This window comes from Ptychodera flava, chromosome 7, assembly GCF_041260155.1.
Source record: "Ptychodera flava strain L36383 chromosome 7, AS_Pfla_20210202, whole genome shotgun sequence".
Classification (NCBI taxonomy): Eukaryota; Metazoa; Hemichordata; class Enteropneusta; family Ptychoderidae; genus Ptychodera; species Ptychodera flava.
The window spans coordinates 19,116,398-19,143,354 of record NC_091934.1 but is presented as its reverse complement, the minus strand read 5'-3'; the positions used below and the strand labels follow the sequence as shown (position 1 = coordinate 19,143,354).

Genomic DNA, 26,957 nt, shown 5'->3' with positions numbered 1-26,957 from the left:
GATAAAAGCACGCTGCTGTAGTGTTTGACAACTGTGGACAGCTTTACATATGTAAAAATAGGTCGAACATGTTGACCTGATCAGAGTTGTACATATAGAATGATGAATGATATTGAGATATGCAATCAGAAAACTTGGGTCATAAATATATCTGTGCAGATGACTTATTTTGTGGTTGTTCAGAAAGAATTATAGTTACTGGCGCCAGTCCAGTTCCACAACAAAAAATAATGTGATATTATCTCTCTTGCTAATGACCGAAATAGTGTTGATAAGCTGGTAAATTTATCGTCACTATGAATTATAAGGAAAAGAAAAATACATGGGAAAATCTGATGTCAGAAAATATTACATTCCCAGTGGGGCCGGGACCCATAAAGAAGCAAGATCCAGGGAACTAGTAATGGATAAATTCTGTATTTTGTTGTTTCTAAGAGTGAGTAATTTTGCCTCCCAACTTGGGAAAAAATCTGCGAGCCAACTGCCATGTTAATTGCAAGGAATGCGTCTACGCCATGCGATGGCATACCAAACTTTTACTGGCGCACCAGGAAAACATATACATATATCAACTGGTCGCATGGAGCACAGATCTCTTTCAGGGTTGTCTCCCCAGTGACTGAAAAAGGAAAGTGCCAGACGGCTTGGCCAATTTGCATAGTAACAGTCTGATAAGTTTTGATTATGCAAATTAGGCATTGACCCAGGGTGTGTGCCTCAGCCATTGGCTGTCTTCACAACTGTCTGTCCAACCTCACTACTAAGAGTCAGTGGAAAAGCGAATAGTATTGAACTTTTTCTATGAACTTTGCTCGAACAACAACTACCATTTTAGTGAAAACAACCGTAAAAAAAATGTTATGGTCCTTTTTCGATTTATGGTGGTTACTGTTTAAATGGCAGTTTTATTCAAGGGATTTCAGAAAGGAAGAGGGTAGACTTTACTGCTTATCCTGTGATTATAGGCAAGTCATACATCATTTTTCTCAAGACTAGTCAAGACTGTAGATTGGTTTATTCACATGTGTGTATGTATAAATTTGCAGGATAGTTTGCAAATACTGTATGCATTCTGAAGAAGAAAGAAACTATTTCCAGAAAGTCGTTCTAGAGATGTCAAGTTTGATTGGAAATTTGCCAAAGCATAATGTGTCTCGTAAAAGATTATTTTCTGTTGTAAAAAAGTGAAATCGTGTATCAAGCTTGATGGTGAGAATTGAACCTTCTCCCTTGCCAAAACAATGAGAATAGTAAGGATTGACCAAACTCTGCAGATGGAAGAGCAAAGTAGATCATCAGGTCTTCTCAAATTTTACCTCTATTACCCCTATGGTTTGGCTCTGTTCTGTTGTTATCAAGGGCGATTTCGGACCTGTTTACATGGAAGTAGGGGTGAATAGGTTAAATACTGGAATTGGAACTCTTTCACCGCCAGGTGCAATTGTGTGAAATGGTTTTAGGTTATGTATCGGTCAGTGTAGCAGAAACTATTGGCGACTTAGGTTCAGCCACCCCTTGGGTGGGTTGACTGACTCATGGCAGGTGGGACTCCTCTGGTTGCCTTTCTAGAATGTTATTTATCCTTGTATGTTCGTAATCCTTGTAACTTGAGTAGGACTCTTGCGGGCAGGTATGGACCGACTGGTACTGGGTCTGCTACTGTGGGGCTGGGCACAATGTGTCTCTTGACAAGTGTGAAACCAGGCGGATACAAGCGATAGCGTAAAGCCTGCATTCGGGTGTGATCTCAATTACAAAAGGATCGGTTCCCAGTGTCGGAATGTTGAACAAACATTCGTTGATCCTCAGGTGTACAGAAAGTGAGTGTCTAGATGTTTAATCCCCCTGCTCTCGGAGACTAGTAAACATGCCCACACATACACATCATAAATATGTCCATCTGCTCGAAGGGAACTCAAACCTACATATTTCCTCTTGGGTAGGTGAGGTGGCAGGCCAAGGTTTTCTTTGCCGTGTTTTTCAGGCAGTCCTCACTAGCAGAGCTTGACAATACCATACGACCCACACTCTGACATTTGGGTAAAATGGTTCCGTTGGATCAGTGGGCAGAAAGTTGATGTTAGGTTTTACAGTACAGGTATCGCGGGTGATTTAGTGAAAAGTCCACCACTTTGAGGTGATGTTGCATTGAATGTGGAGTGAAAAAAATAATAAGAAGAGGATTTTGTCTCCCATGTTTAATAATTTTACCTCTTCTGGAGAAACTATTCTCAATATCAATTAGACAACAAATTTATCAACTGTAAAAAAAATGAAATATGAAAGAATTACTACAGACAAGGATTTAGTTCATCTGCTAATTACAATATTCTACGCTTTGTGTTTTTGTGTGTCACAATTGACATGTTTTCGGTTCTTCTTGTTCGTGTGTATGTTTTTGTATTTGAAAGAATGTCATTAGAGTAGATTTACAAGTTTGCTCAATTATTGACGTTCACTTGAAATATGAAGGAGGCTAGAATTTTCCCGCGAGGAATGTTATCCATTAAATTAATGAAGCGACATTTTGCATTTATCCTTGTGACAAAAAAATATACTGTTGTGAATTTTCATAATTTTTTTTCTTGATTGGACATGTTTTTTTTATATTGATGGGAATACAATCTTGTGTCTGTACTTAAATTAAGTGAATACTACCTGGCAGTGATTTAGAAAAATGAATATTTAGCCATATTTTTGAAAGTTTGGTGAAGTTTTCCCTGTGGTCACCTGGCAGTGAAGAGAAACTCAACAAGGTCAAAATCCCCTCGATTAGGATGTATAGACTTTAAATATCAAGAAAAAGATGGAAACGCATGCAGGGCCTCCCTCAGTGCCCGGACATCAAAAAGTCAAAGAGCTAATAAAACTGAAGTTGGAATGCTTACGTAACCCAGGCCTTCATTTCCTGAGATGTGGCAGTGGGTGGTGGCAGGCAGGAACAAAAAGCATGATCGTCCACAAATGTGTGCGAGCATGCTTCTTTGCAGCACTATGGAAGTAGGAAGCACTGCTGGGGGGATTGCAAAGGGATTTGTGAAATCATGGAAGGATGGGAAAGAGTATGGGATTTCTTGTCTCCAGGATGTTTATTTCCTCGGAGCGGAGTAGTATCAAATCCTATGAGAAATTTGTTTTTTGATGGATTGCTATTAAGACATTGATTTTGAGGAAAGTATAAACAAAGCAGGCTGTAAAATTCTTTGCAGGGTTTGCTGAAATGATCCTTTTAACTCTGATTGTAAAATATTAATGCTGATGATCCGGCCTTCGCTGTTATGTAATGTCCTGGCTTGATAAAGGGCAGGAATCCATGCACAGTTGGCAAGCCAAGCACGCTAATGACCTCCATTGTGTGAGCTGTGGCTAATATGTCCTCCGTTGAATTAGGTGGTCTGTGACAGCAATAGCAACTGCGGTTTTTTCCCCCATTGAAAGCCCGGTAATTAGGAGCTCAAAAACACACTGTTAGGGCTTATGAGATGTACCCATTGGTCGAGATAAGCTTAGGGGAATATATATGCTACAGTTGTGAAATATAAAAAAGGCCAGTGACCTTTGAGGCAAGTGATGTTGTTCATAGCTTCTTCCCATGTGAGAATCAGCATTTGTTGTACAGGGTTTAGATGATGCGGTGACAATGATTTAGCAGAAACAAAAGGTGTTGAAAATGAATGAACACGTGAAAAGAGAGTAGGCCAGATACAAGGTCACTGCCCTTTTTGTTTCCATATTGTAACCATAACATTCTCACCCTCCCCAAAAAGTGAAGAAAAGGTTTATTACTCGCATAGCATAGCATTACGGGAAGTTGTGATGAAAACGGACATTGCCTTGGACAGACATTTATGATGACTACATGGGAATGGGATCATGGGTAAGGATGACAGACACAGGTATCTTTGATGAGCAGAGCTTGCTATCATTTCTACATATGGCTAAACCAAGTGAAATGGGAAGATAAGTCACTTCACATTTATTGCTATTCAGCAGCTAAGAATTTATTCAAGTTACAGGAATGATGAGAGTGGCATATTATAACTAAGTTATAAATAAACATGTCCCATGTACGGATCTCAAAACAGTTTTGGAAGTATTTAAAAATGAGCATTGTGATGCATAAGATGCATCGCCAATCTCAGTTAACAAATTTCAATGCTGCAAATTTGCGTGTATTAAGCTTTGAGCTGGAGAGAGAGATCATCATCTGAAAAGGTTGTTTTTCATCATCATGTGAACATAGTTTACATCCATGTTAAGGGAAGGTGAAAAAAGAGGCCACGAAGAGCATTGCTGTTAGGGATATTCTCATTTGCAATAAACCAGCTGCCTACCCTGTATCGTAAGTTGGTTTGTGAGAACGATGAGGAATGTGTGTGTGGCATGTTATTGCGATTTCTGTGTTTATGCCACATCTACCACAAGTCAAAACGTCAGTTTATAAGTGACACCAGATACACCTCCCGGGACGACTATTCTTGGAGTACGGCACAAACCGAGTGGAGCTATCTCCTGTTTGCCATGATCTGTTGGTAGACATAACTGTTTACCGCAGCTTCCTGATAGACCAAACACTTTGGCGCATGGCATGTGTTGAAATTCTTCGAAACATAATTTGACGTTCAGCCAACAATGAGAAGAAACAGAATACGAAAACGCAAGAATTCGCTAGTCGTACACGTCAATTTTATTTTTTCGAACATCATGCTGCCTTCACCTCAAATCAAGGGAGTGTATATTTTGTTGGTTTATATGTAAGAAGTCTGTTGAATTTGTCGTAGAAATTCCCAGGGCTGCTTAAAGTCAGTACGTACGCACGAACGCTCGAGAGAGTAGAAAGAATTGTGGCTGGGAGCCAAAGAATGCCTGATGCAATATGCCCACCAACATTACTCAGAAGGTCCCTGGAAATCTGTGGCAATTTTACCTCAGCAAATTTAAGTCAAGAACGAAGGGCTTTAAAAGAAAATGCGGGACTGGTAATCATACTGTTCGGTACGTGAAAATTTGATTAAAATGACATATGTGTGGACGGGGCAGGGTTTTCGGTAGATTCAATCAGAGTTGATCAGAGTGAATGTTTGCCAGGTCACTCTAAACGGAGCTTTTCTTCTCTTGGTTGTAAAATTTATGGACGGTGCTGCATGGTTATATCATTGAAAATATAATTGCACAAGCCAGAAATAATTGAGTTCACACCTCAGTTGAATAAAACCTATGTGAGACTGTACCTGTCATATAATATACATGTTAAAAATTGAAAAAATAATCGATGTAAAATGCTGTTTACTGGTAAGACACACCGCTATATTTTTGTATGGGAGCAAAGCTTAAGTTTGTTCCCTTGAGTGAGGCTTGACACTCAGTTGTGTGTATGACATTTGTCATCGTGTGGTGGCCAGATAGGTTAGATGTGCTTTATCATAGTGTCCCTGAGGAAGAATTCAATTTATATATATTTATATAATGCATATAATTAATGTTTTTCCTGATTTTGTGCAAGAATCTGATTTCCATGATGTCATTTATTGAACAAATTAAGCATATTGCAAGCGTCTATGCTGGATGACCCCCAGTCTTTTTAGTGTAAAAGTTTAATAACTTGTAAATTTACTTCTGATTCAGGAAACTATCTAGATGGTTGACTTTGTGACAAGTGTAAAAGTTGAAAGTGTAGTTTTGTCCAGTCGAATTTACTATATTTGGCAGCGTGTGGCAATGATACCTTCATTGGAACCTTCAGCATGTAAAGTTTGCATAAATTCATTAAAATTTACATAAATTTACATATCAGGGAGACTAGGAGGTTATCATGGAGTTTGTTACAATTTGTTGTGTGTAGGGTTTGCTCAGGTCAAATTTGCTTAATATGGCAGTGTCACAGTGGTGTCAGAGAACCTGTTGTCTGTGTGTATAATTTGCATTAATTTACATACAATATTCGGGGCTGTGAGTTTGTGGATGTTGTATTGAAGTGTGATAAGCATTGTCTAGCCGAATTTGCTACATTTGGCACACAGTTTCTGTATTGTGGCCTCCAAAGACCCATTTATTTCATGTATATGACGCATAGCAGCAAGACAAGGTGCATCACATTAGCACTGCAATCTGTCTTTGTTAGGGTCAGGGCGGTGCAGAGACTGTACTATCCAAAACTAAATAAAACAAGAAACTTGCTTGCAGATTTTTATAAGTCATCCAGTTCAGGACTCTCAAAATGTTTTCTTTTCTGATCTACCTCTCGTAGGGGTTGGCTCATTTTAAAGCTCTTGCAGTCATTGTAAAGCCTCTTGAATAATAAACATTTCCACTGACTAAGTTTTTTGGAAATCAAAAATTTAATTTTCCTGCGCAGGTGTGGCAGCTATTTGTATTTCAAATTTTGGTAAATGTCTGGTAATTTGTTTCTCTGGTACCAGACTTTACAATTTGACCCCTGAATTTCATTTGTGATTTGGTAAGTCGTTCCCTGTACTACCCTAAAAATGTCAACATCAGAAATTACTGTAGGTGTAAATTGTCTCTTGTAACAGATTCTAGTAATGCCAGAATCAGAGAATGCTGATGAAAGAAAACAGGTTCACATCCTGCATTGGAAAAAACCATAAGTACAAATAATACAAAATGAAAGATTGTCACCTAGATCAGGTCTTAGACAAAACCCATACTACATAGTAAATTGTAATCTCATATTTCTTTCCAGTTTTTCATTTCCAATGATGGAAAGCCAGTTTCACAGGCAACACATGTTTAGTGTATATTACATTCAATTTGTGTGGTTTCCATTAGTGGCTAACAAGTTTTAAAAATATTTGAAGCTTATTGTTAATTGTTGATGACACTCTCACATCTGGAGGCTGTTTTTCATACCGCCCTTGCAAGCCATATTGGTCATCCATATGTCATTTATGCTAATTTTGTCTAAATTTTTTTTGACACCATTCTTTTTTTGCTCTCTTCAAAATTTTACAACTTGAAAATGATAAATGTGAGTATTTTAAACCAAGCAGCATGAATGCACTAATATAAAAGTGTGAATTTTACATTACCGCACTGCCATAAATATCAGATATGAAAAGAAAGACAACCCACCCCATTTCCAAACTAGCAATATGTCAGTGGTGCCATATAAGCAGGGCAGTCTATTATGGTGGTTGTCACAAAAGTCTCAGGAACAAGAATTTCAAGAATCTTTTGCATGTGTAAAAAACCGCAAATGCTTCAGGAACACCCTCTTCGCTAAGCTGAGAGGAATTTTGTTTTTAAACTGTGACGCCATGTTAATTAATGAAAGCAGGTGTAGTGGTTGTTCAGTGTTACCAGCAGCATCTCACACAACAATTAGGCCAGATTATTCCATTATTTTATTGTAGGGGTGATGCCAAGAAGGCATGATGTCTCAAATTAGAACAGACAGATCATGATTTTGTACTTTTGAAATGTTTGTGAAAAAGTTATTTGCATATGCTGGTTTATGGTGGTAACTGTCTTGTCTACAATCACACGTTCTCCTCATTTCCATATGCACTATGATGGTGGAAGAGTTAACATTTTGGTTTGAGTGCTGTAATTTTTCCCGCCAAAATTTAAATGCATAATTTTACCAAATTTTTAAAATTTTTCTGTAATATTTTGATTATTTTGGACTACATTGATATGGCTCTTCACGATCTATAGATTTTGATCAAAACTTTCAAAAATCTTAAGTAAAATTGTGTGTATCTGTAAAAATTGGCTGGGTTATATTTGGCAAAAGGAGACAAAAATAGACCTTTGCATCCAAAGGTTTAAAAAAGATAATTTCCAAAAGACATGTTGCCATGCTTTTAACAGCGTATGTATATCTATACTTTTCTTTTATTTAAAAAGCCGGCTGCAACTGGTTCAGTACGTGCACTGTGGATGAACTCTATTGTTGGAATAATGAGTGGGGATGTGTTTATGATAAACAAAGCATAGGCGGTCAGCTCAGAAGCATGGCAGTGGAGATAATGCTTGCAGATTGTGATATAATCTCAGAGATAAATGGTTATCATTATCCCTGGTAGCTGTACATTCAATACATTACTATCCGCCCTCGTACATTGAACCCAAAGTTGTCTTTCAGAACGCCCACCATGTGATCATTACGGGCTTCTGAGAGCTGCTGTTCATATTGTAATATTCCATGGTTTTCCCACCGATAATTTCCTGTGCGGTATCGAACTAATTACCAAACTGCATATTTTTGGAACCCAATCTCATTAATGTTCCACCTCACGTGCTTGTCTTGTGATTTCAATGTCCACTCCACTGCCTGGGCTATCTCCTAGGCTATCTTTGTGCCAAAGTGACTCTGCTGCTCTCTGTTGGGGATTGCCTCGTAATCCAGTAGCTAGATTTAATGTTTCATTGATTTGAAATCTGAATTTCTATCACCATGTTTACGGGAGCACAGGGGGATAAAAGACTGATTTTTATGATAAAGTGTTGGTGTGCCGTCCCCATACAACTAAGTTTACAAAGGTTAATGGCATGGTGGACAAGAGTATGAAGTTCATGAACATCAACATTTTGAACACTAATTTGTTTTCTTGAATTTTGCAAGCATGGGCTTGCCATAGATATTAAAATCCATAGGTTTTCAAGGCAGCCAATGGTGTACATGCATTTAAGGGTCCAGCTTTTTGATCAGCTTCTGCTCAAAACACCATGATATGTTTTTTTAACTGTCAAAGTAAAAACAAAATTTATATCAGTTAAATATCTGCATCGAAAGCAAGGGATTTTGGTGTTGCCATAGTGTAGTGGCAAAAAAAAAAAATGATGAAAAAATAAATAATAAAAATTAAATAATAAATAAAAAGAAGTATCACATCCCGTGTCAAACTATGAAAAGAACATTTCCTGGTGGCTAGCTGTTTAAATTAGAGCCATCATCAGGCATGATCATATGTAAACACCTATTGCCTGGTCATGAGGGCTATAGCGCCCGTCTATTACCCCGAGGGGCCGTGTGTTACCAGAAACACATCGCTATTCCCCGAGGCCGTAGGCCGAGGGTATAGCGATGTTGTTTCTGTAACACACGGCCACGAGGGGTAATAGACGAGCGCTATAGCCCGAATAAAGACCAGGCTATAGGTGTTTTATAACACACCACATGCTCATGTTGTATTGTTATATAATTTTTAATGTGTTTTAATATTTTGCACCGCAACAATCCATTGTGACAAGTTTACTGGGCGATGTCTCCACAGCGTTTCAGTTGTACGTAGTACCACTTTCTTTTAAAAAATATTCTAAGCATACCTAGCGACATCCTTAGTTGCACTTTAATCTTTTCCGTCGATGTGCTGTTCAAGTTCCTACGCTGTTGGAATGTTGGAAAATGTTGGAAAATCTGTTTTAGAGAATGTGTCGTTACCTATCCCGGACGCACAGTACCTTCCAGTCACCCGCCATTGTTGCAAAACTGCAGACGACACTACGGTCACGTGACCGGGTACTTTTCCAAATTTGGTCAAAACTATTTCCCTAGGGAAATAGCTTTTCAAAAAATACCCTCTGACGTCACTTTTGTCGATCCGGTGGGGACTAGACGTATCTATTTCTCGTCACGTGACGTATTCTGGCGAATCGCGACACGGAATGAGCATATGGGGTGTTATAATAAGCTTTACTGAACAAAATCTTCATCACCTCTTCTGATGAGCAATGGAAGCCTGTTGTGTATGTTCCTGCCGCGCACAGTCACTTGATGTTAAGGAGCATTGAGGGAAAGAGTTCAGTCCTCGGTCACCATGATTTATGTTTGTCAAAATGCGTGCACCAACGTTTATGTTTACCTTAGAGCTTTCTGGGATCAAAACAGATATGACGTCTAAATGGAGTCAAGAGTCTACAGATGCAAAATTTGTGTCTGGTATGATAGACGAATGACAAGCAGATTTATATACTCTTGAAAGAGAAAATAAATCTCTTACATACCATGGTATATCACGTGCACTGCTTTCCCCTAAAATGCTTTCATTGTTGAACTAATGAAAATGGGTAAAAATTTTTAGGAAGGATAGGCAGTGGTAATGTCTTAAAAGGGACAGTGATCTTTCTGGCAGTGGGTTTAAATGTTTTGAGTCTTGGCTTTCACTTGGCATCTGGGGGAAAGTGCAATACACTTTTACTGCAGAGGGCAGGCCAGCCTGTTGCATTGTGGGAAATGAATACATAATGTCGTGCGTGTGCGTAATACTACCAGCCTGTTGGTCGCCAGCCAAGGGATGAAAACTGTAAACATGTTTGCGTAACGTTCCTGCACCTTATAATAATTCAAGGTCACAACAGGTCAGCAAAACAAGCGGAAATATCATCAACAGGTTGTGATTTTGCATGTCATTGTTGGCAGAGTGCCAACTTCAGTATTACGTTATATTTACTTTCTAAATTTTTTCCTTTGCGTTCTCGCCGTGGAAAAAAAAAGCTTTAAGCGCTGAAAGGCAAATGTTTTTAACTTTTGATCCGTTTGAAAGGAACTGAAAAGCAGTTCCTTTAGAAGTCATGTATAAGTTGGGAAGTGTTCAGAATCTTGAATAACAAGCTTGGTAGGTTATGTTTTGGTTGGTGTATTTTTAAGTCGCTTTCATTCAGTGCTGTAATATAAGGGTATTTTTCTCGTACCGGTGCGTGATGACTGGGATATTAATGTCATCGTGTTCACAAAAGGCAAGCCTGTTTATTTACGGGCAGAGCTGGACTTCCGATCATTCATGTACGCACTGGTGCTTGTGTGTGGAAGTGTGTGGGCCCCCTTGTTACATGCAATTTTGTAATATAGACCCATGGGAGACCGCAAACCGCAAGTATCAGGTGTTGCTGCCAGTGTATGTTTTTCTATTGAACATAGCATAGGTCAAAGACCTACAGTCATGACGCATGAATGGCATATTCATTATTTTTGAGTATCACAGCATGAAAGCGGTGAATTCCCATGTTGGTCAGTTACGTAATTTGCTAGATTTATTCATAGATTACTTTACCCCTCTGAGTGCTTTCCCACCAGAATTTTAGTGCAACATTTTACCAATTTTCATGAATTTTTCTGTATTTTTTTTATAGTTTTGACCAAACAGACATCATATTTCATCGACTGTATTTTTTTAATCAAAACTTTAGCAAAAATCTGAAAAAAAATTGACCGGAAATATTTTATAAAGGCAACAAAATTGTCTATGGTGCTCAAATAAAAGGGTAAGTTTTCGTTCTTAAATCAACTAGTGTTCATATGTAGGGTGTATCTCCTTCAAATTGTAAATTTACCAAGCCAGAATTGAAAGGGAAAATTTTTTTTTGGAACTTTCTAGCTCATTGAGACTGTATCATAGACAGTGGCTGCCTATGCTTGCATGAAGTCATGTTGGGCATCATCTTAATGTCTTGGCAAACCAAGCTTTTTTCAGTTTTTAGATGGAGCTTTGTGAGGTATTGTACAGTGGTTTCTGTGATATTTTTGAATAAAGACTAGTCAAAAAATTGAGAAATGTCTGTGGTAGTGGGTTAAAGACATTCCTCTGAATAAACCATGGTCATCATTGTGAAGACCGCTGTGTTTTGAAATGACTGGAATGTGTAGAGTTCTGTATATTTTTATTCGTCATTCAAAACTTAAACACACCTGTGGCTATCCAACCACCTGCATAGTGCATACACTCACTTATCTTTGGCAAAGCTGTACGTACAGAATGAGCAGTCATTGTGAAGGCTGTACACTGCCCCGTATTCAACAATTAATGGGGTTCCGTACGTGTGGTAAATTGCCAGCATATTTCAATGGAGTCTCCGCGACATGGGGTTGAGTGATGGGACCCAGCAATAGAATGCGAGTTTGCCAAGTACTTCAAGTAGGCCACTATGTGACCCAAAAAATGGATTACCGAAAAAAATGAAATCAGGATTGATGCCCTGTGAGTTGCATCCCCTTCAGCCGATTAGCAATATTTGTGTTTTGTTGGGTTTACAGATACACGATACGTTGGTCAAATAACGACATTTATCTATTAACAGCTGCAGCCATTCAATGGCGTTGTCTGTTACATTCACCAGAACTGCTTGATGCCATGAATGTCTGAATGTCACGCCCGGGAATAATGATAAATTGAAAACATCACCATTAATCCTCCGTGATAATACATCAGAGAATACGCCTGTGATGCGGCCCTTTCTGTGTTGTTGTATTTGCCTTTCATTTCCTGTCATTTTAGCACTCCGAAACTAGATGATTTTTATGTTGCCGTGGTAATTGAAAAGCTGTGCGTCAGATGTTTGAAAAAAAGGAGGACATCCGGCAGAGGGCTGCTACCCCCTTCTGCAATTTAATAGTCCGTTTGCTGTTCACCCCTATCCTCGTAGTCATTCGAATTTTTCTCCCATTGCAACGGAATTTGACTGTCAGCTATAAATTAGAAAAACCGGCAGTCATGAAACATAGCCACAATCCAAAAAATGCAGTACGATTGTGCAAGCAGGCAGACAGGTGAGGGCTGTCCATAAATCAAGTCATGCTCAACCACGAATGGCCTTGACACAGACAGCAGTCATCATGATCAGTCATGAAATAGACGAGACGGGCGGTCATGAAATAGACGAGACAGGCGACAGCAGAGGTGGTGCATTAGGCAGGCATGAGCGTTCAGGCGGTTAAACATTGAATGCAAAACTCTACATGTACAAACCATGTAACAAACCATGTCATTGATGGTATTCTGATATACTGCATTAAAGAAGCCAGCCCATTTGTGACATACAGCTGGGGAGATGAAAATGAGAATGTTAGTGAAAAACAACTGATAAATTTTAGATTTGTGAAGATAGTGTCCAATAACAGCATTAAACATAATGACAGCATTATCATGGGGAGGAGATTGAGGGATTTGTGAAAAATTTAATTAAATTTTGGTCCTTGTATTTTATGTAGCCGTTGTTTCGGACAAGAAGGCAGGGTTTGTGATGTTACACAGAATGTACAGTGGTGGAAAAATTATGAGTTTATGATTAAGCGACAGCAATGTGCGAATGATTGAAATGGTATCTCTGCAGTTCAAACAAAATTATCAAACCATTTGAATGGCTCAAGGACGTACAGTAAAGGTTGCTCTCTGGCAGGTCAGTGTATGTCAAAGAGGTTGGTAGCATTTGATTTGAATGCACTTTGGGGAGGGGGGTGTTTGCTGTAAATGGAAGAGCTGAATGCCTGAAAATCTGTCTGTCTGCCACTGTGGGTTTTAATCTGCGTCTGTTTGTAGGGATATGGAAAAGGTATGACCACGTGAGCGTGGCGGTATTTGGAGATAGACGCAGATGGTAATTACTGCGATGAGGTAGAAGAAAGAATGTACATGGTTTAATTTCTCTGTGTTGGTGGGAAACATGGTGGGATTCTAGGTTGAGCCATACACACACAGGTCAGATGTGTAACAAATACTACAAGCAGAATTCTCTATCACCACTCCCACGCTTCAGACCAGTGTAACCTATGATTGAGAATGAGTTATGTAATCAAAATCATGAATAAATTTGCAATCATTGAATGGTTGATCAATGTAGTTATTTGTATGAAGAAAATTGCCGGGGCCCTTTCCCCTCTCCCCCCCCCCCCCCCCACCCCCCCCACGCAAACACACACACCAAATTTTCGTTAAAAATATTGCATGCTTTGAATTTTACTTTGAACTATGTGTAATCCCTTGGGGGGTGGGTATTACAATTGCCATTCAGAAATTCCTACAAATTAATCCGGATTTATTATTGAACAGGGAAACTCAAAAATCTTCAAATGACATCTCTTAGCTCTGACAATATTTTGAAACCAAGGGACTTTTGTTAAATTTCCATTTACAAAACACAGACAGTATGTATATTGATATAGCCGACAGAGAACCATATGTATTCGCCATTACTCTATTTTATACGCTCAAGCTACATGTGGTTGGTTGTGAGATTGAACACAATTTCCCCATTTAGAAGTATTTTCACAGACAGGAGATGTTTGTTCAATGATTTTGAGTGTTTCGGTTTTGATAGATATCTGTATGTAAGTAGAAAATGTTTCTGTAGCCGGGTCCTTTGTGCCACACAAGCTCCTGTCCGAATATTATCATTAAAATTATGCGAGTTGCAATACATCAGGTCATTCATCTATTATTTAGATTTTTATCGCAAACAACATGATTTATAATGTGGGAGGAACTCGACTAGGGACTATTTCGTCAATGTAAATTTTTGATCAAATCAGAAAGCTGTAAATTGTAAGATTGTGAACTTCACAGGTTACCTGTTGGTTCGTGTATGTGCTACCATTGAATATTGTAACAAAATGTTTTGTCCTCTCTCTCAGACATGTTAGTTTTTTACCTTTGTAGGAATAATAAGTCTGTGGAAATGAGTCCAATCTGAGCATGTCAGTCTTTCACTCTTCAAACAAGGAAAATTGAAATGTTTGCGTTCTTTTCATGTGTCTGGCTGTATTGTTTCTGTTTATCATCGTCAATCCGTTAATCCCTCAGTTATAAGTTCCAAAATGCTGAAATACCGTCTCAGTGTAAGTGTCAACAGTTGTAGCTTACAGTGGGATGAAATATTACAACCTGCGACTCTGTCCTTGATGTGAAATCTCCCCATTTTTTCATCTATGCAAGGCAAAGAACAACTTTTCCCCAGGTTTTATACTTGTGTGGTAATCAACAGTTGTCATGCGAAGTGTGTGATGTGCACGCATTCATTCATTCACAATTTTACTGGGTTTTTTGAATAACTTTTGCAGTCGGTCTCTTGAAATGCATGCCACATAATGTTCTGATTGCTCTGTCGAAGTCCGTGCATGTCTCACGGCCATCAATAACTCCGTTGTCAATAATGATGTTGATAACCGCGTGCCTGTGACATGTGGTGCCACCTGAACTCGACTTTCGGGGTTCTTTGCACTTTCAAGTGTGTCTGTAGTCAGATACTGAATGTTCGTGGTACTTGGTAACAACAAGATTAGGCCATTTACATCTGCACTTTTTACAGTCGCTGGTCATATGATATATTGCTTGTTGTGGCCAAGTTAAAATCACTCAGCAAGGAGGGATTACAAGTATTATTGTTTAAGGGAGATACACTTTCATCATTTCATGGTCTCCGTGGACTCTCTCTCGTTCCATTCATCACTACTGCTGGTCTTGTTATGTTACTCTGAAGGCCAGTGTACAAAGCTTTGAAAACACTTCACACTGTTTACGACCGCCATGGCCAGTGCACACCTCAGTAGCCTCTAAGGATCCTCTTTGTCATGTAACGCTGGTCATTTTCCCCTCCCCGGAGAGAAAGAGAATTCTAATCCTCCACTGGCAGCAGTGTGTATCCCATTTATTTGATCTCATTGTATTGATGGTTGTACACATCAAAACGGTTTATAAATATATTTTGTGAACTCGGTTCAAATGATCAGTAGCTTTCGCATCAGTGAATGGACTGATTGTTCACCAAAACTCGGCTTGTGAATGGAAGTTGGGACATTGAGAAGAAAAAGGACTCATGGGGTTTTGTTAGTGAGAATGAGGAAAGGATTCTCTGGTAGTTTGAATAGGACCTTGGAATTTTGCTGCTCTCATGACAGTCATTCTCCTCACTGCCAGTGGTTTGGCATTGCATGTTACGCAAAGGCAATATCCTAGCTTGTTAGGGTGCAATAAAGCTTTGATAGTCTTCATTGTGTCCGCCATCAATGGACTGGCGAAGAAAGAACAAATTTATGGCTCTTGATTCTTCAATACATCATGTGTATGAAAGGCCTCTTCCTTTTACGGATACAAGGGATTACTGATGTTAGTCAGCGGCTTTTACACACTCGGGGAAGTTTGTTTTGACTTGCTGAGAATACAAAGAAATAGGTGGTCTCACACAGATTTATGCTGTTATCCTTGAACTAGCAGGACTTTTCTAAAAAGGAGGAGGAATTTCAGTTTCATTTGTCAGTTTTCGGTGTTTTGGTTGTTGTGTTAACTCTTACTGATCAAGGGAAAATAGTTGCTTTAATAGAGAAGACGGATTGTGAGGTGTATAGATAAGTCTGTGCGTGTGTGTGTGTGTGTGTGTGTGCATAGGTATGTGTGTATGAGTGCATACATGTATATATGTAATAAATATATATATATATATATATATATATATATATATATATATATATACACACAAAATGTATATATATATATGTGTGTGTGTGTGTGTGTGTGTGTGTGTGTGTCAATCGTTGTTTAGCAGGACAGACAATGGGATAAGAGTGAAGATGCAATTTAATATTTAGAGGTTATACACACACTGTATCCAAGTTGGATATGAATTATCACACATGTGTAGGTGTGTTTGCCACCAGTGCTGTTGCTCCATGGCAAGGCCTTACTGAACCCTGCAATAGATAGCCATGCCAGCGTGTTTGATATGCAGACACTACAAGGAGACACTGACTGATCCAAACAGCGCCTGTGCATTTGAATACATATGTATCAAGAAGAGCTCAAATAACAAACGGCCAGTTGTCGGGTTTGGTATTACCAAAATTGCCCAATACTCATGAGTTGGATTGTACACAAATGTCTCTCCGTGTCTGCTTTCTGTCAAACCAGGGCTTTTTGTATATTTTTTGTCACAGAACGTGCTTTGTTTTGCACGTGTGCTGCGGCAGCAACTGCCTGCAAGGCCTCAAGGCCACGTGACTAGACTTTGAAGGTCACCAGGGAGGGTCATTCTGAGGTCACATGTGATTCTAGAAGATTTTTTTGGGGTCATTCATCGGTCAGCTACCTAACACAGACTTCCTAGCTTATAATATCTTCCAGTTCATAACGGTAGATCTGTATTATTTTCAAGAACACTTATAGGTGGGGGTAGAATCAGGTTAAGTCAAGATTAGAAAGCCATATATGGTTTTCATTGAGTTTGAATCAGATACTTCACTCTGAGAAAATAGCAGTTGTGGGTTAAAATTTTCTTTTCAAGTTACTGTTAAGTGGCATTTTTTCATTCTGTTTATATTACCAGTCTGTCTGACGTTGTGTTTTCACAAGAGTGAGGTCTTGAATGCTAAAAATTTCTTTCTCTTTTTTTAGTCGCCAGGTGACGAAGTCCACTTTCATGGGAAGAAAGCCAAGCTTGAGAATAGTTTGTCCCTGCATAAATCGTATGGACATGATGCTATCGTTACCTCTGGTGGAATTTGGATGGGTCACCCTCACTCTGTTGTCACACCCATTCATCGTCTGTCGGCATTCCGGCCGTGGTCACCGACAGCTCTTGGCAAAGAAGGCAAGCTGAAAGAAGGGTTTGTTGACCCCACCGGACTAGTCAGGGAAGGGTGAGTTGTCATAGCGCCCCCAGAGATCATTATTGTGATTCGTTTGTTTTTGTCATGTGAATGTATGTGCTGTAGTTTGAAGTTTTGTTCCATCGTTTTCAGTTTGCAAAAACAATCAAAAAACAATCAAATACAATGTGTGCTTCTTTTTGACAAGATATAGTACAGCTCTTGTAGTCCTTTTGTGCCGAGTCAAAATGAAATGGAATTCGACAAGTGCAGGCAAAGATCACCAATACTCTGAGCATATACAGTTCAAGTGTTTTGAGGGATTGGTTCCATTTTCAAATATCTGCCCTTTCTGTCATGAGAAAATTTTCCTGTGTGAAACAGGAGAAAAATTTCTCATTCTGTGCTGGTGGAAAAGCTGCATACAGCTACCATAATGGAAAAAGTGAAATAAAATTGAAGGGGATAAAATGCATATAACAAAAATGGAAATGTGGAAATGCATAGTGTAGAGAATTTTGAGAAAGAAGGAAGGATAGGGACTCTATCAAACCACAACAAATGGAAGTTTCCCAGAAACATGGAACTTACCTGTTACCCACTTTACATAATCATCATAGAAATGTTTGCAGCATGTATTTTCCTGAATTCAATATTCTCAAGAGGAAGATGCAAATTTTTGTTTGAAAGCAAGCGACATTTCAGAGAAGAGCTGTTTGAGAATGTATCATCAAACTGATAGACATTTATGGAGCCATGATAGGTCATTTAGGGGTCAGGTAAATGGCAAGTTCCCACATTCCCACTAAAACTACAATGTAAACGTAAACAGGAAAATCACAGGACAAATGAAATACCATATACCATAGCACATCCCTCTGTATCACGTTGTGTTTGTGGATATCTGGAAGACGATATTGTTTCTCAGTGTGCAGGGTATAGTGTCTGACGTTGTCTGTATCTTGTCCTCTTTCTCTTCCAGTCACTTTGTTGTACCTCCGTATCTAAGCACTGGGCCACCAGTGTTGCTCCATCCAGACAGAGTGATACCCCACTCCTCAGCGTCAGATAACAGGTAATGTGAAATGCATGCCTTGTTAGGGGTGGCAGGAGGGGGGAGGTGTGCACTGCATATATCAATACAGCCCCTTTTATCTGTACAGACATAACTGAGCCATGCTTTAGCAATTACATTGCATATGTAATAAGCCAGTGTGTTTTGTCTTGGTTTTAAATTTCATAGCATGGAAACTCTTCCTAGGTATAATGCTTTGGAATGTGACAATCTAGTGAGTCGGTAAATTTTGATTGAGATCATGTCCCTCATCGTTACCCCTTCACCCCCCCCATTTCCCTGCACATTGGTGTAACAGCTTGTTGAAGACAATGAGAATGTACCATAGCTTGGTAATGAAGGGGGGTTACACAACATACAACATGCAGTAAATTTCATGCATCATCCCATTGTTGTTTTTTTCTTTCACAGATTTGACAAACACTTCCAGCCCAATGTGGCGTTGGCACCGCCCACGCAGAAGAGCCACTGCCCGACACCTGAAGGCAAGCCAGGCAAAGCTGGAGAAGGAGAGAATGCTGGGATTGAGAGAGAAAACAAGGAGAATGTTGAAGTGGTTGACAAGGAGGCAGAAGATGGCAAAGACAAGACTCTAACAGAACCTGGTGAGTCAAAACAGATCCACTATTGCTATTGATGACCATGGTGGTGAATTTGACCTTGTACATGGAAATAGGAGACTTCATCATGAATTACTGCAGTGTTATTAATATCAAAACCTTGAATTAAATCTGCTAAGCCCATACAGGTACCTTTTAGCTCCAAGTTTCATATGTCAAGGTATACTCTGCACAGTCAGTTGTTCATGAATATTATCCATTTGTAATTAGTGTTTCTCAGATTTGAATACTCAAACAATACATGTAGAATTCCCTCACCATTATAATAATACCATTCGGCCAGAGAGTAACAAATACTGTTCCCCAGATTGTTTTAGCAAAGCTACAGAGGCAGCAAGTGGATTTTTTAATTTTTTTACAAACCAGCGAAATGTTCCACTAGTTAACGTTGTTACTGATGACTTGGAGTCTAGATTTTACACTGTCCACAATAATAGAGGCATTACGTATTCAGTCAGTGTTGACAGAACAAATTTCTGCGCATTTCAACATGCTCCCAGAAGAAAAACAAAAAACATAACAGATAGCATGAAAATAATTGCAGTGCATTAAAATAACTACAGTATTTGCTATAATTAAAAAAAAATCTCAAAATTTGCCAAAACAGGAGTGGTGATTCTGAGGGACAATTTAATTATTCTTTCTGGCCACACGTTGCGCATCAAGCATAAAATATTTTCAGTCAGAGGAAGTTTTCGCAAAGCGCGACTGACAAAAATGACGAAACATATGCAGAATAGCAAGATATGATGATAACGTGCAGGAAAATTTACATTTACATTGGCGTTCATCTTCAAATAATCTAGCCCCAACGGACGAGGCTACGCCGACGGACGCCATGATTGAGAGCTCCCTGGAGCAGGAGTTGGACCTGGTGAAGAACGCGTTTGAGAACAACGCGCTGGACAACAAAGAAGCCAGGGAGAAGCTGCTACACGAGTTGGCCAAGCTGAGAGTGAAGAAAGAGGAAAGGCTAAACGCAGCACTGGTGGCCAAGAAAAATCTCCAACAGGTAAGTTACTATGAAGCCTTGTGTTTTTTGCTCCCCTTCATTCAGCAACACCAGTCAGAAGTGAGCAAATCATTTTCAGATCTGTAGCCCAAGGGCATCGGAGTCATATCACTTTCCAAGCTCCATTTCCCACTAGCCCAGTTTAGTTACAAGCTTAGTAATCCAGTAGTTATTTGGTTAATATGTGAATATGAGATAAATTTTCATACAAGATCAGAAGGTTTTATGTTTGAAGTTATATGATGTATGGTCATTCTCATGATGTTTAATAAATATGCAGAGGAATTTAAGGGGTTGGCCTATCTGTTTTTTGATCAATCTATTCATATGTTATATAACCATACAAAGAATACATTTTCATAAGGAACAGGTATGAAAATTATGCATTGATATGCAAAATGACCACCCCTATGTTTTTTTGAAGCTTTTGAGCACACTGATATACTTGTTGCCATGAAAGCATGTGATGTTACATTAATTTCAGAAACCTTACCCCATTTCTGTCACTTAGGAGTTGGAATTCCTCCGAGTTGCCAAAAAGGAAAAGCTCCGAGAGGCTACCGAAGCCAAGCGCAGCCTTCGAAAGGAGATTGAAAGGCTACGGTCCGATCACGAGCGCAGACTGAAGGAAGTGAACGAGTCGCGCCTGCGACTGAAGAGAGAGCTGGAGCTGGCGCGCAGCAAGCGCTTTGACAGGCTGAACGACATCTCCAAGTCCAAGGCCAAGCTGAAGACGCAGGTGGAGCAGCTGAGGGAGAAACTCGACGAAGTTGAGAAGGAGCGCGACACGCTGCGGGGGGAGGTGGAAAGAGAGCGAAAGCTGCGCGAGGAGTACGAACAACAGTTGAGGGACAACAACTTACTCAGGGAAGAGAGCCAAGTGGACAACACTACGGAGGAGACAGACGAGAAAAGCGAAGCTGCCGCCGCAGAAAAGCAAACGGAGAGTGAAAACAAAGAACAGTAAACAGTGTACAAAACAAATGGACCACTGCATGCTGCATATTAAAAAGCCAAGTCAGGGAATCAGTTTCTGTTGAACATTGTTACAAAACATGTTAATACATCCATGGATACATATAATTATACAAAAGTTTCTATAATAAGTATATTCTATATTAGTCTCTGTATTAAAAAAGTAGACAAATTTTAGCGAGAAATTTTTATGTCTCTTTTGTCTTCTATTGTACAAGTGTAAACTTTTAATCTTTTTTTCCCACTTTCTGGTCAGATATTATCGCAGATCATGCAGGGTGCTGATTATCTTGTAACCTTATATTTAAACATTATAGAATGCACTTGTACAGTTGTAAGTTTCAGATTTTAGGGCCAGGTTTTGGAGCTTTAGAAAGTGGGGTGGGGTAGGGGTTGGGTGGGGATGTACTGTTCCCACCCAGTTGAATTTTAACAAGGTAGTTGAAGAGTTTAAGGGGACTGTTGATGTGTTCATTGATTGTAGGAGATGGGAATGGGGAAGAGGTCAGGAACGTGCCCTGTGGGGGGTGTCTCTCTCTCTCTCTCTCTCTCTCTCTCTCTCTCTCTCATGTCCTATCACCTTCTTGGCTGTGGTCGATCATTTGATAACATCATTGTATTGACGTGGTTCCGAAAAATGTCAAAACTAGAACTACAGACATACTTCAAGTATTAGTTTGAGTTGGACCCAGTTTCCCCAAGCAAATGCACTTACTGTGCATGTCACAAAGTGGTACAGCCATTTTGTGGTAGATCACATAAACTTATTTTTGTGGTTAGGTTCTTGCTCCAAAGTGGATCACTTTGTTGACACATTGAGGTTGCCTTTAACCCGTTCACCCCCAGTTCCCTATGAGCAGGTCCGTACTCACCATTGGTTACAATGGGTTTGGGCCAAACCATGATGGTGAATAGGGTTCAGTCAGAATGGTTGCAATGATAAGAGGTCAGCAAATCTTTTTATGGTTGCAAGTTGAAAGAGTGTTTGTGTCTTTCGCTTCAACCTAAAATGTGTAAAATGCATTTTACAAGCTTCCTCAATGTGAACAGCAAATGATCCAGACTTTTCCATTCACAACTACAGCCGGCAAAACTGAACTTGAACTTTGACTGAGAAAGAAAGGGGGAGAGAAACCAAGGGGCAAATCAAATTGATACTGCACTGGTCATCAGTTTTATAGGTGTTTTTAGAACTTTACGCAATGCTACGGGCGCAGAATTCATTGACCCGTACTATTGTGTGTGAATTGTTTGATGGGGTTGGCTGGTTGCTGTTATTTTGGTGGGGAGGGGTGTAAGTGAGAAAAATTGTATAATATTGAGCAAAATTTTAACAAGAGGTAGAGACATTTGCATATTGTGAAGCGATCAGACAAGAGTTGTGATGTTTACATTTATGGAGTTGTAATTATATTTGAGTCTGTGGGGCTAGCTATTTGTTGCAGAGTGTCCTGTGCGACTAGTGGCTCAATGTTACCCCTTTTCTTATAAAAATTACTTCAAACTGACAGAAAGAAAAAAAAAAAACCTTGTGAAGTTTCACACGTACGTGGGTGCTCCACTCTGACACTATTTGACCTCGGGAGCATTATTGTTTTTGTCAGTTCTTAGGAGATGCACAGAACAGTGTGTTGGTGAATTTTCCATCTGTTTTGGGTTGTGACGTTTTAATGTACGTGCTGGGCAAAAAATATCCACCGCAGTGCCGTTGGTTAGGTGTGATTATTTTTATTTGGCGGAAGTAGGTTTTACGTGTAAGACATCACCAAATACACAAGAAAGCACTGTGCAATCGCCTTTTGACAGCGCCATCTATGATTTCTCCGGCTTCAAAGTGTCAGAGGATATTCAACAACTCCGAGAGGGTTGTGTTGCAAAGGGGGGCACAGAAAATATTGAAAGAGACTTTAAGATATATATCTGTACACTGCCCCACGGTAGTGTATATGGAATTTTTGAAGGAGTTTGAAATTTGAACAAAACCTTTGTTATTACTCAATTGTCTCATTCAGGACTCAAAGCAAACCCTTTTGTACTGCAGAAGGAAGAGACAAAGGATCTGTACTACGTTTCTACAGAAATATTTTGTTTTAGTTGATTTAATTTTTCCGAGTTATATCTAGTGAAGTAAAAAATATGCGTAGTTTGTACGTAATTATATTAAAGAACGATATTTACTCTGGTTAGATGGTGGAATAGTGGGATGATGATGATTGTAAGACACAATGCAGCTGAATTGTTTTCGTAAATATTTTGCTATTAGTTTTGCTCTGTAGCCGTGTCGTGTAGCAGGTCTTTATTTAAATGTCCGAGTGCATATTTTGAAATGCCTTTGCTGTCCCTGAGCATAGTACAGCTCGCCCCACAAAGTGAAGTAATAATTTCCACTTGTCCAAGAATTGCCTGTTTTCAAATTTGTCATTGTGTCTGTGTGTGAAAGGTTTCGATTTGCCCTCTGATGCCTCGCCGCCTGGTCTACTATCAGACGTTCTTGAACTTGACCTTGGTGCCAGAAAAAGAGACTGCGCAGGGTGTCAGTGAGGCAGGAGGAGAAGGGTTAAGGCACTGAAGTTGCCCACAAGTAGCGCCCTCAAGGGTTTGATTGTGTAGACCAAGTCGGGGCCATTGCCGGAAAATCACGATTTTTGACGCCTTGTGTGTATGGTAGATATTTGTCATAGAGACACACCCATGTGGAGTATTTGTGTAAATTTTTTCAGTCTGGTATTGTGTGAAGTGGCTCCCGATTTATCCTTCTGTGAAAGTGAATGAAGGAGTGTGACAAACCATGGGGGTAAAAAAACCCCAGTGATTTGGACATTTTGACCCGAAAACTTTTTTCCACCTCTTGCGTAATTGTGACAGGATATAACAAATAATTGTACCTCATTTTGATACATATTGTGCCTATAAATTTATGTCGCTTATGTGGATAGCAATCTGTTTGTCTGCCTGTCGACACAGTTTTTAAGAAACACGTTGTTCCAACTGTTCATGCACATGTAAATGATTTCCATAATGTCCAAGAAACTAAGATTGTGAACATGAAGACCTCATGACGGAATAAATTCTCAGTCACAAGTTGTTTCACCCTCATTTCAATGAGAATTGCTCCTCCAGGCTGTAAGGAACCTGTTTATTGTCACTCCCGTTTTCTCAAAAAACTTGATGAAAAATTACTCAGTCAGTGCCAATTTGCACATGTCCGTATCTGGTGAAAGAGGCATGAAGCCATGTTTAGCTATTGCATCATGCTTGACCCTTCAAGTGGAAATCAACGATTGGCTCGTGTAAATACAGGTGATGGAGTGTCTGTACACTGGCTTTGTTTTTTGCTGTGCATGAGGAGAGAGGACTTGCTAGATGATCTTGTTTGCAGCAGCGGAGTGTCAATATTGGATATGTGTTCTTCCCCTCCCCCTTAAGCTTCTCAGGCCAGTATATTTTCTGTGTTTTATATTGCGTAAATAACGTGGCAGTTTTGTGTCAAGAGTTGTGAAGTACCAAACCAACAATCCATGATCCGGCAGCCATCTTGGAATTTTGACATACTGCTAAAAGTAGTCTAGCTTTGTTAGGACGCGTAGGTTATTATTAGAATATTTTTTAGCATCAACAGAAAAGGAAAAGTCAACAAAAACCACCATTTTTTATAGATATAAAAAATCTCACTTTACCCAAGTACTCAGTACAAATTGACCCAGAATCTTTTGCATTCTGGACTATACTTCTCAGGAACACAAATAATACAGAATCAGAAAAAAAACAAAGACACTCGCAGATCTAGTTTATTGTAAGCTTCTTACGAAACAATATTTCAGTATTCATTGCACAGAGTAAAAGACATTTTATTGAACTTTACAGAATATAGTTTCAGTAAAAATTTAAGAAAAAGTTACATGTATATCGTTCTGCCAGTACTTGGATATAACATACCATAATCATGCTGTACAGAGACTTTGAAAGTGTACATCTACTGCTTTCAAATAAGTGAATTTCATTTGTATCAACTTCCATTTTATTAGCAGCTGGCCTACCTATTGGTTTATTAGAAGTCACATGACGCAATTATTATTCGCTGACATCATTATTATTCATTTTTATGTAGCCAATAGAAAAGCAAGTACTGTACTCTTGTATTTTTGGTGTATGATTTGTGAGAGCAACATACTGCAGTTGGAAATATTTTGTTTTTCTTGCCACGTGCTTTATTTCCTCTTGTTCGGTTTCTGTCAATGGCTAGTGTTTTACGAATTGCTTGGATGCTATTTTTTGACATGTCCCATTCCTACGTTAGCTCCAGTGGCTGGTGCGTTGTCACGTTTTACAAAGAACGGAACAGGTTTCCTGCATTATCACGCACAACAAGATGTGAAAATCTGCTTTGATGCGTCTGTAAGTCTATTTCTGTGAAAAGTCACAAACTTTTCTTCTGTGTGTGTCCGCATGGTACTCAAGCTTTGGTTGAACATACACTTCAACTCCATTCTAGAATTTTGTCGTCTGTAAACTGACATGTCACAGCTTTCACGTGTTCGTAAATCCAGTTTTGTAAATTTTTTGACTTCTTTTTTCTTTGTACCCGTCAGACCTGCTCAAATTAAGTTCTGCAAACTGTCAGTCAAAATATAATATAATAATTGCCTCGAATATTACATCGTCTACCCAAAACTCTGCTGCTGGTACATGCGACTGTCACATGATATGCTAATGGCGGACTACATATAAAGTGGTGATTGGCTAAAATGCCAGTATAATATTCACTAGCTCATTATAAATTCAATTATTACACTGTCATTGGAGAAGCCTTTCTTAAATATATGTATGATAATATATGTATCATGTGACTGGCACATGATTTGCAATTGATGCAAATGAAAAAGTGAAAACTGGAAAAAAGATTGTAATTTGCCAGTCGATATGATAATTAGTGTCGATATCTTTGCTCCTATTGGGCCTTGGTGGCTCAATCCTGTGGTATGTTGTCAAGTAAGATCAAATAAAATGTATTACTTTGAAAAAGCTTGGTCATCGGTGTTTGTCTTTTTTGTAATGGCAGATGTGTGTAATGGCAGATGTCCACGCTCATGTTCAAGTGCACACAGTGTTCAGCTCACGAATGCCTCCTGCGTGTGTGTCATGTATCCTGTTATCACTGGCAAATATAAATGTTAGTCTGGACTAGAATTCAGTTGTCAATGGTGACATTGCATGTTCATTGTGTTGACGGGGCTAATACCTTGTATTTGAACTCACTGTTGAGAAAGATGTACTTGACTTTAATACTGAACAAAAAATAATGAAAGAATTTCAAAAGGTCACGGCCATTGTTCCAGACATTCTACAGTCACTTTTTCCTATTTTGACTTTCACTTTCTGAGGGAGTGATTGCTTTTGCCAATCAGCTACGCAGGAATCAATTTATGGTGACCTTGACATTGAATGAAGCCCTGTCAACAGTTGCAGGGCCAGTCATGCTAACTTTTGATGATTTTTTTCACTATTTTTGCTTTTATGACCAACACTAATTTCTTGTTCTACTCCCCGCATGTTGATATACAGCTTGTCAATTCAGCCAGTAAATGTGTAAACTGCATTTTTATTGTTGACAAGTGAATTCTGGACTAGAATTCCAATGTAAACAAACTACATTTTACACATATTGGCGCTATTTTAACAAGCTAAGTAATCGATGTTTCAACATTCTTTTGGAAGTAGATGAAGAACTTGCACTTGATATATGAAATAAAAGTATTGAAAAAATCAAAAGTTAACATTTCTGGCCATTTAGGCAATTTCATACAAGGCCGGGAGTTCCTGATGAGACTGAAGAGAAAACAAGTTGATTCAACTTATTTACAATGGAAAACTGAGATCTCTCAGGTTTGAGTGAGATACACTCATAAAACAGTGTGTCCTATCACGGGGAGGCCAGGATAAACAATTGAAAGATATAAGAAA

At 39.1% G+C, this 26,957-nt stretch overlaps 1 protein-coding gene across 2 annotated transcripts in view; it reads left to right on the top strand.

Moving 5' to 3' along the window:
* The window catches only part of LOC139136952 (ski oncogene-like), a 40,205-nt gene extending 14,187 nt beyond the window's left edge, over positions 1–26,018 (top strand). The window contains exons 2-6 of one of the 2 annotated variants that reach the window (XM_070704824.1): positions 17,121–17,365; positions 18,297–18,389; positions 18,801–18,994; positions 19,816–20,021; positions 20,533–26,018. In XM_070704824.1, coding sequence (XP_070560925.1) covers positions 17,121–17,365; positions 18,297–18,389; positions 18,801–18,994; positions 19,816–20,021; positions 20,533–20,988 — 1,194 coding nt within the window. In that variant the 3' untranslated portion in view covers positions 20,989–26,018. The remainder of the gene's footprint in view (positions 1–17,120; positions 17,366–18,296; positions 18,390–18,800; positions 18,995–19,815; positions 20,022–20,532) is intronic. The other variant, XM_070704825.1, reaches the window with a different exon arrangement.
* The last annotated feature ends 939 nt before the right edge of the window (positions 26,019–26,957 follow it).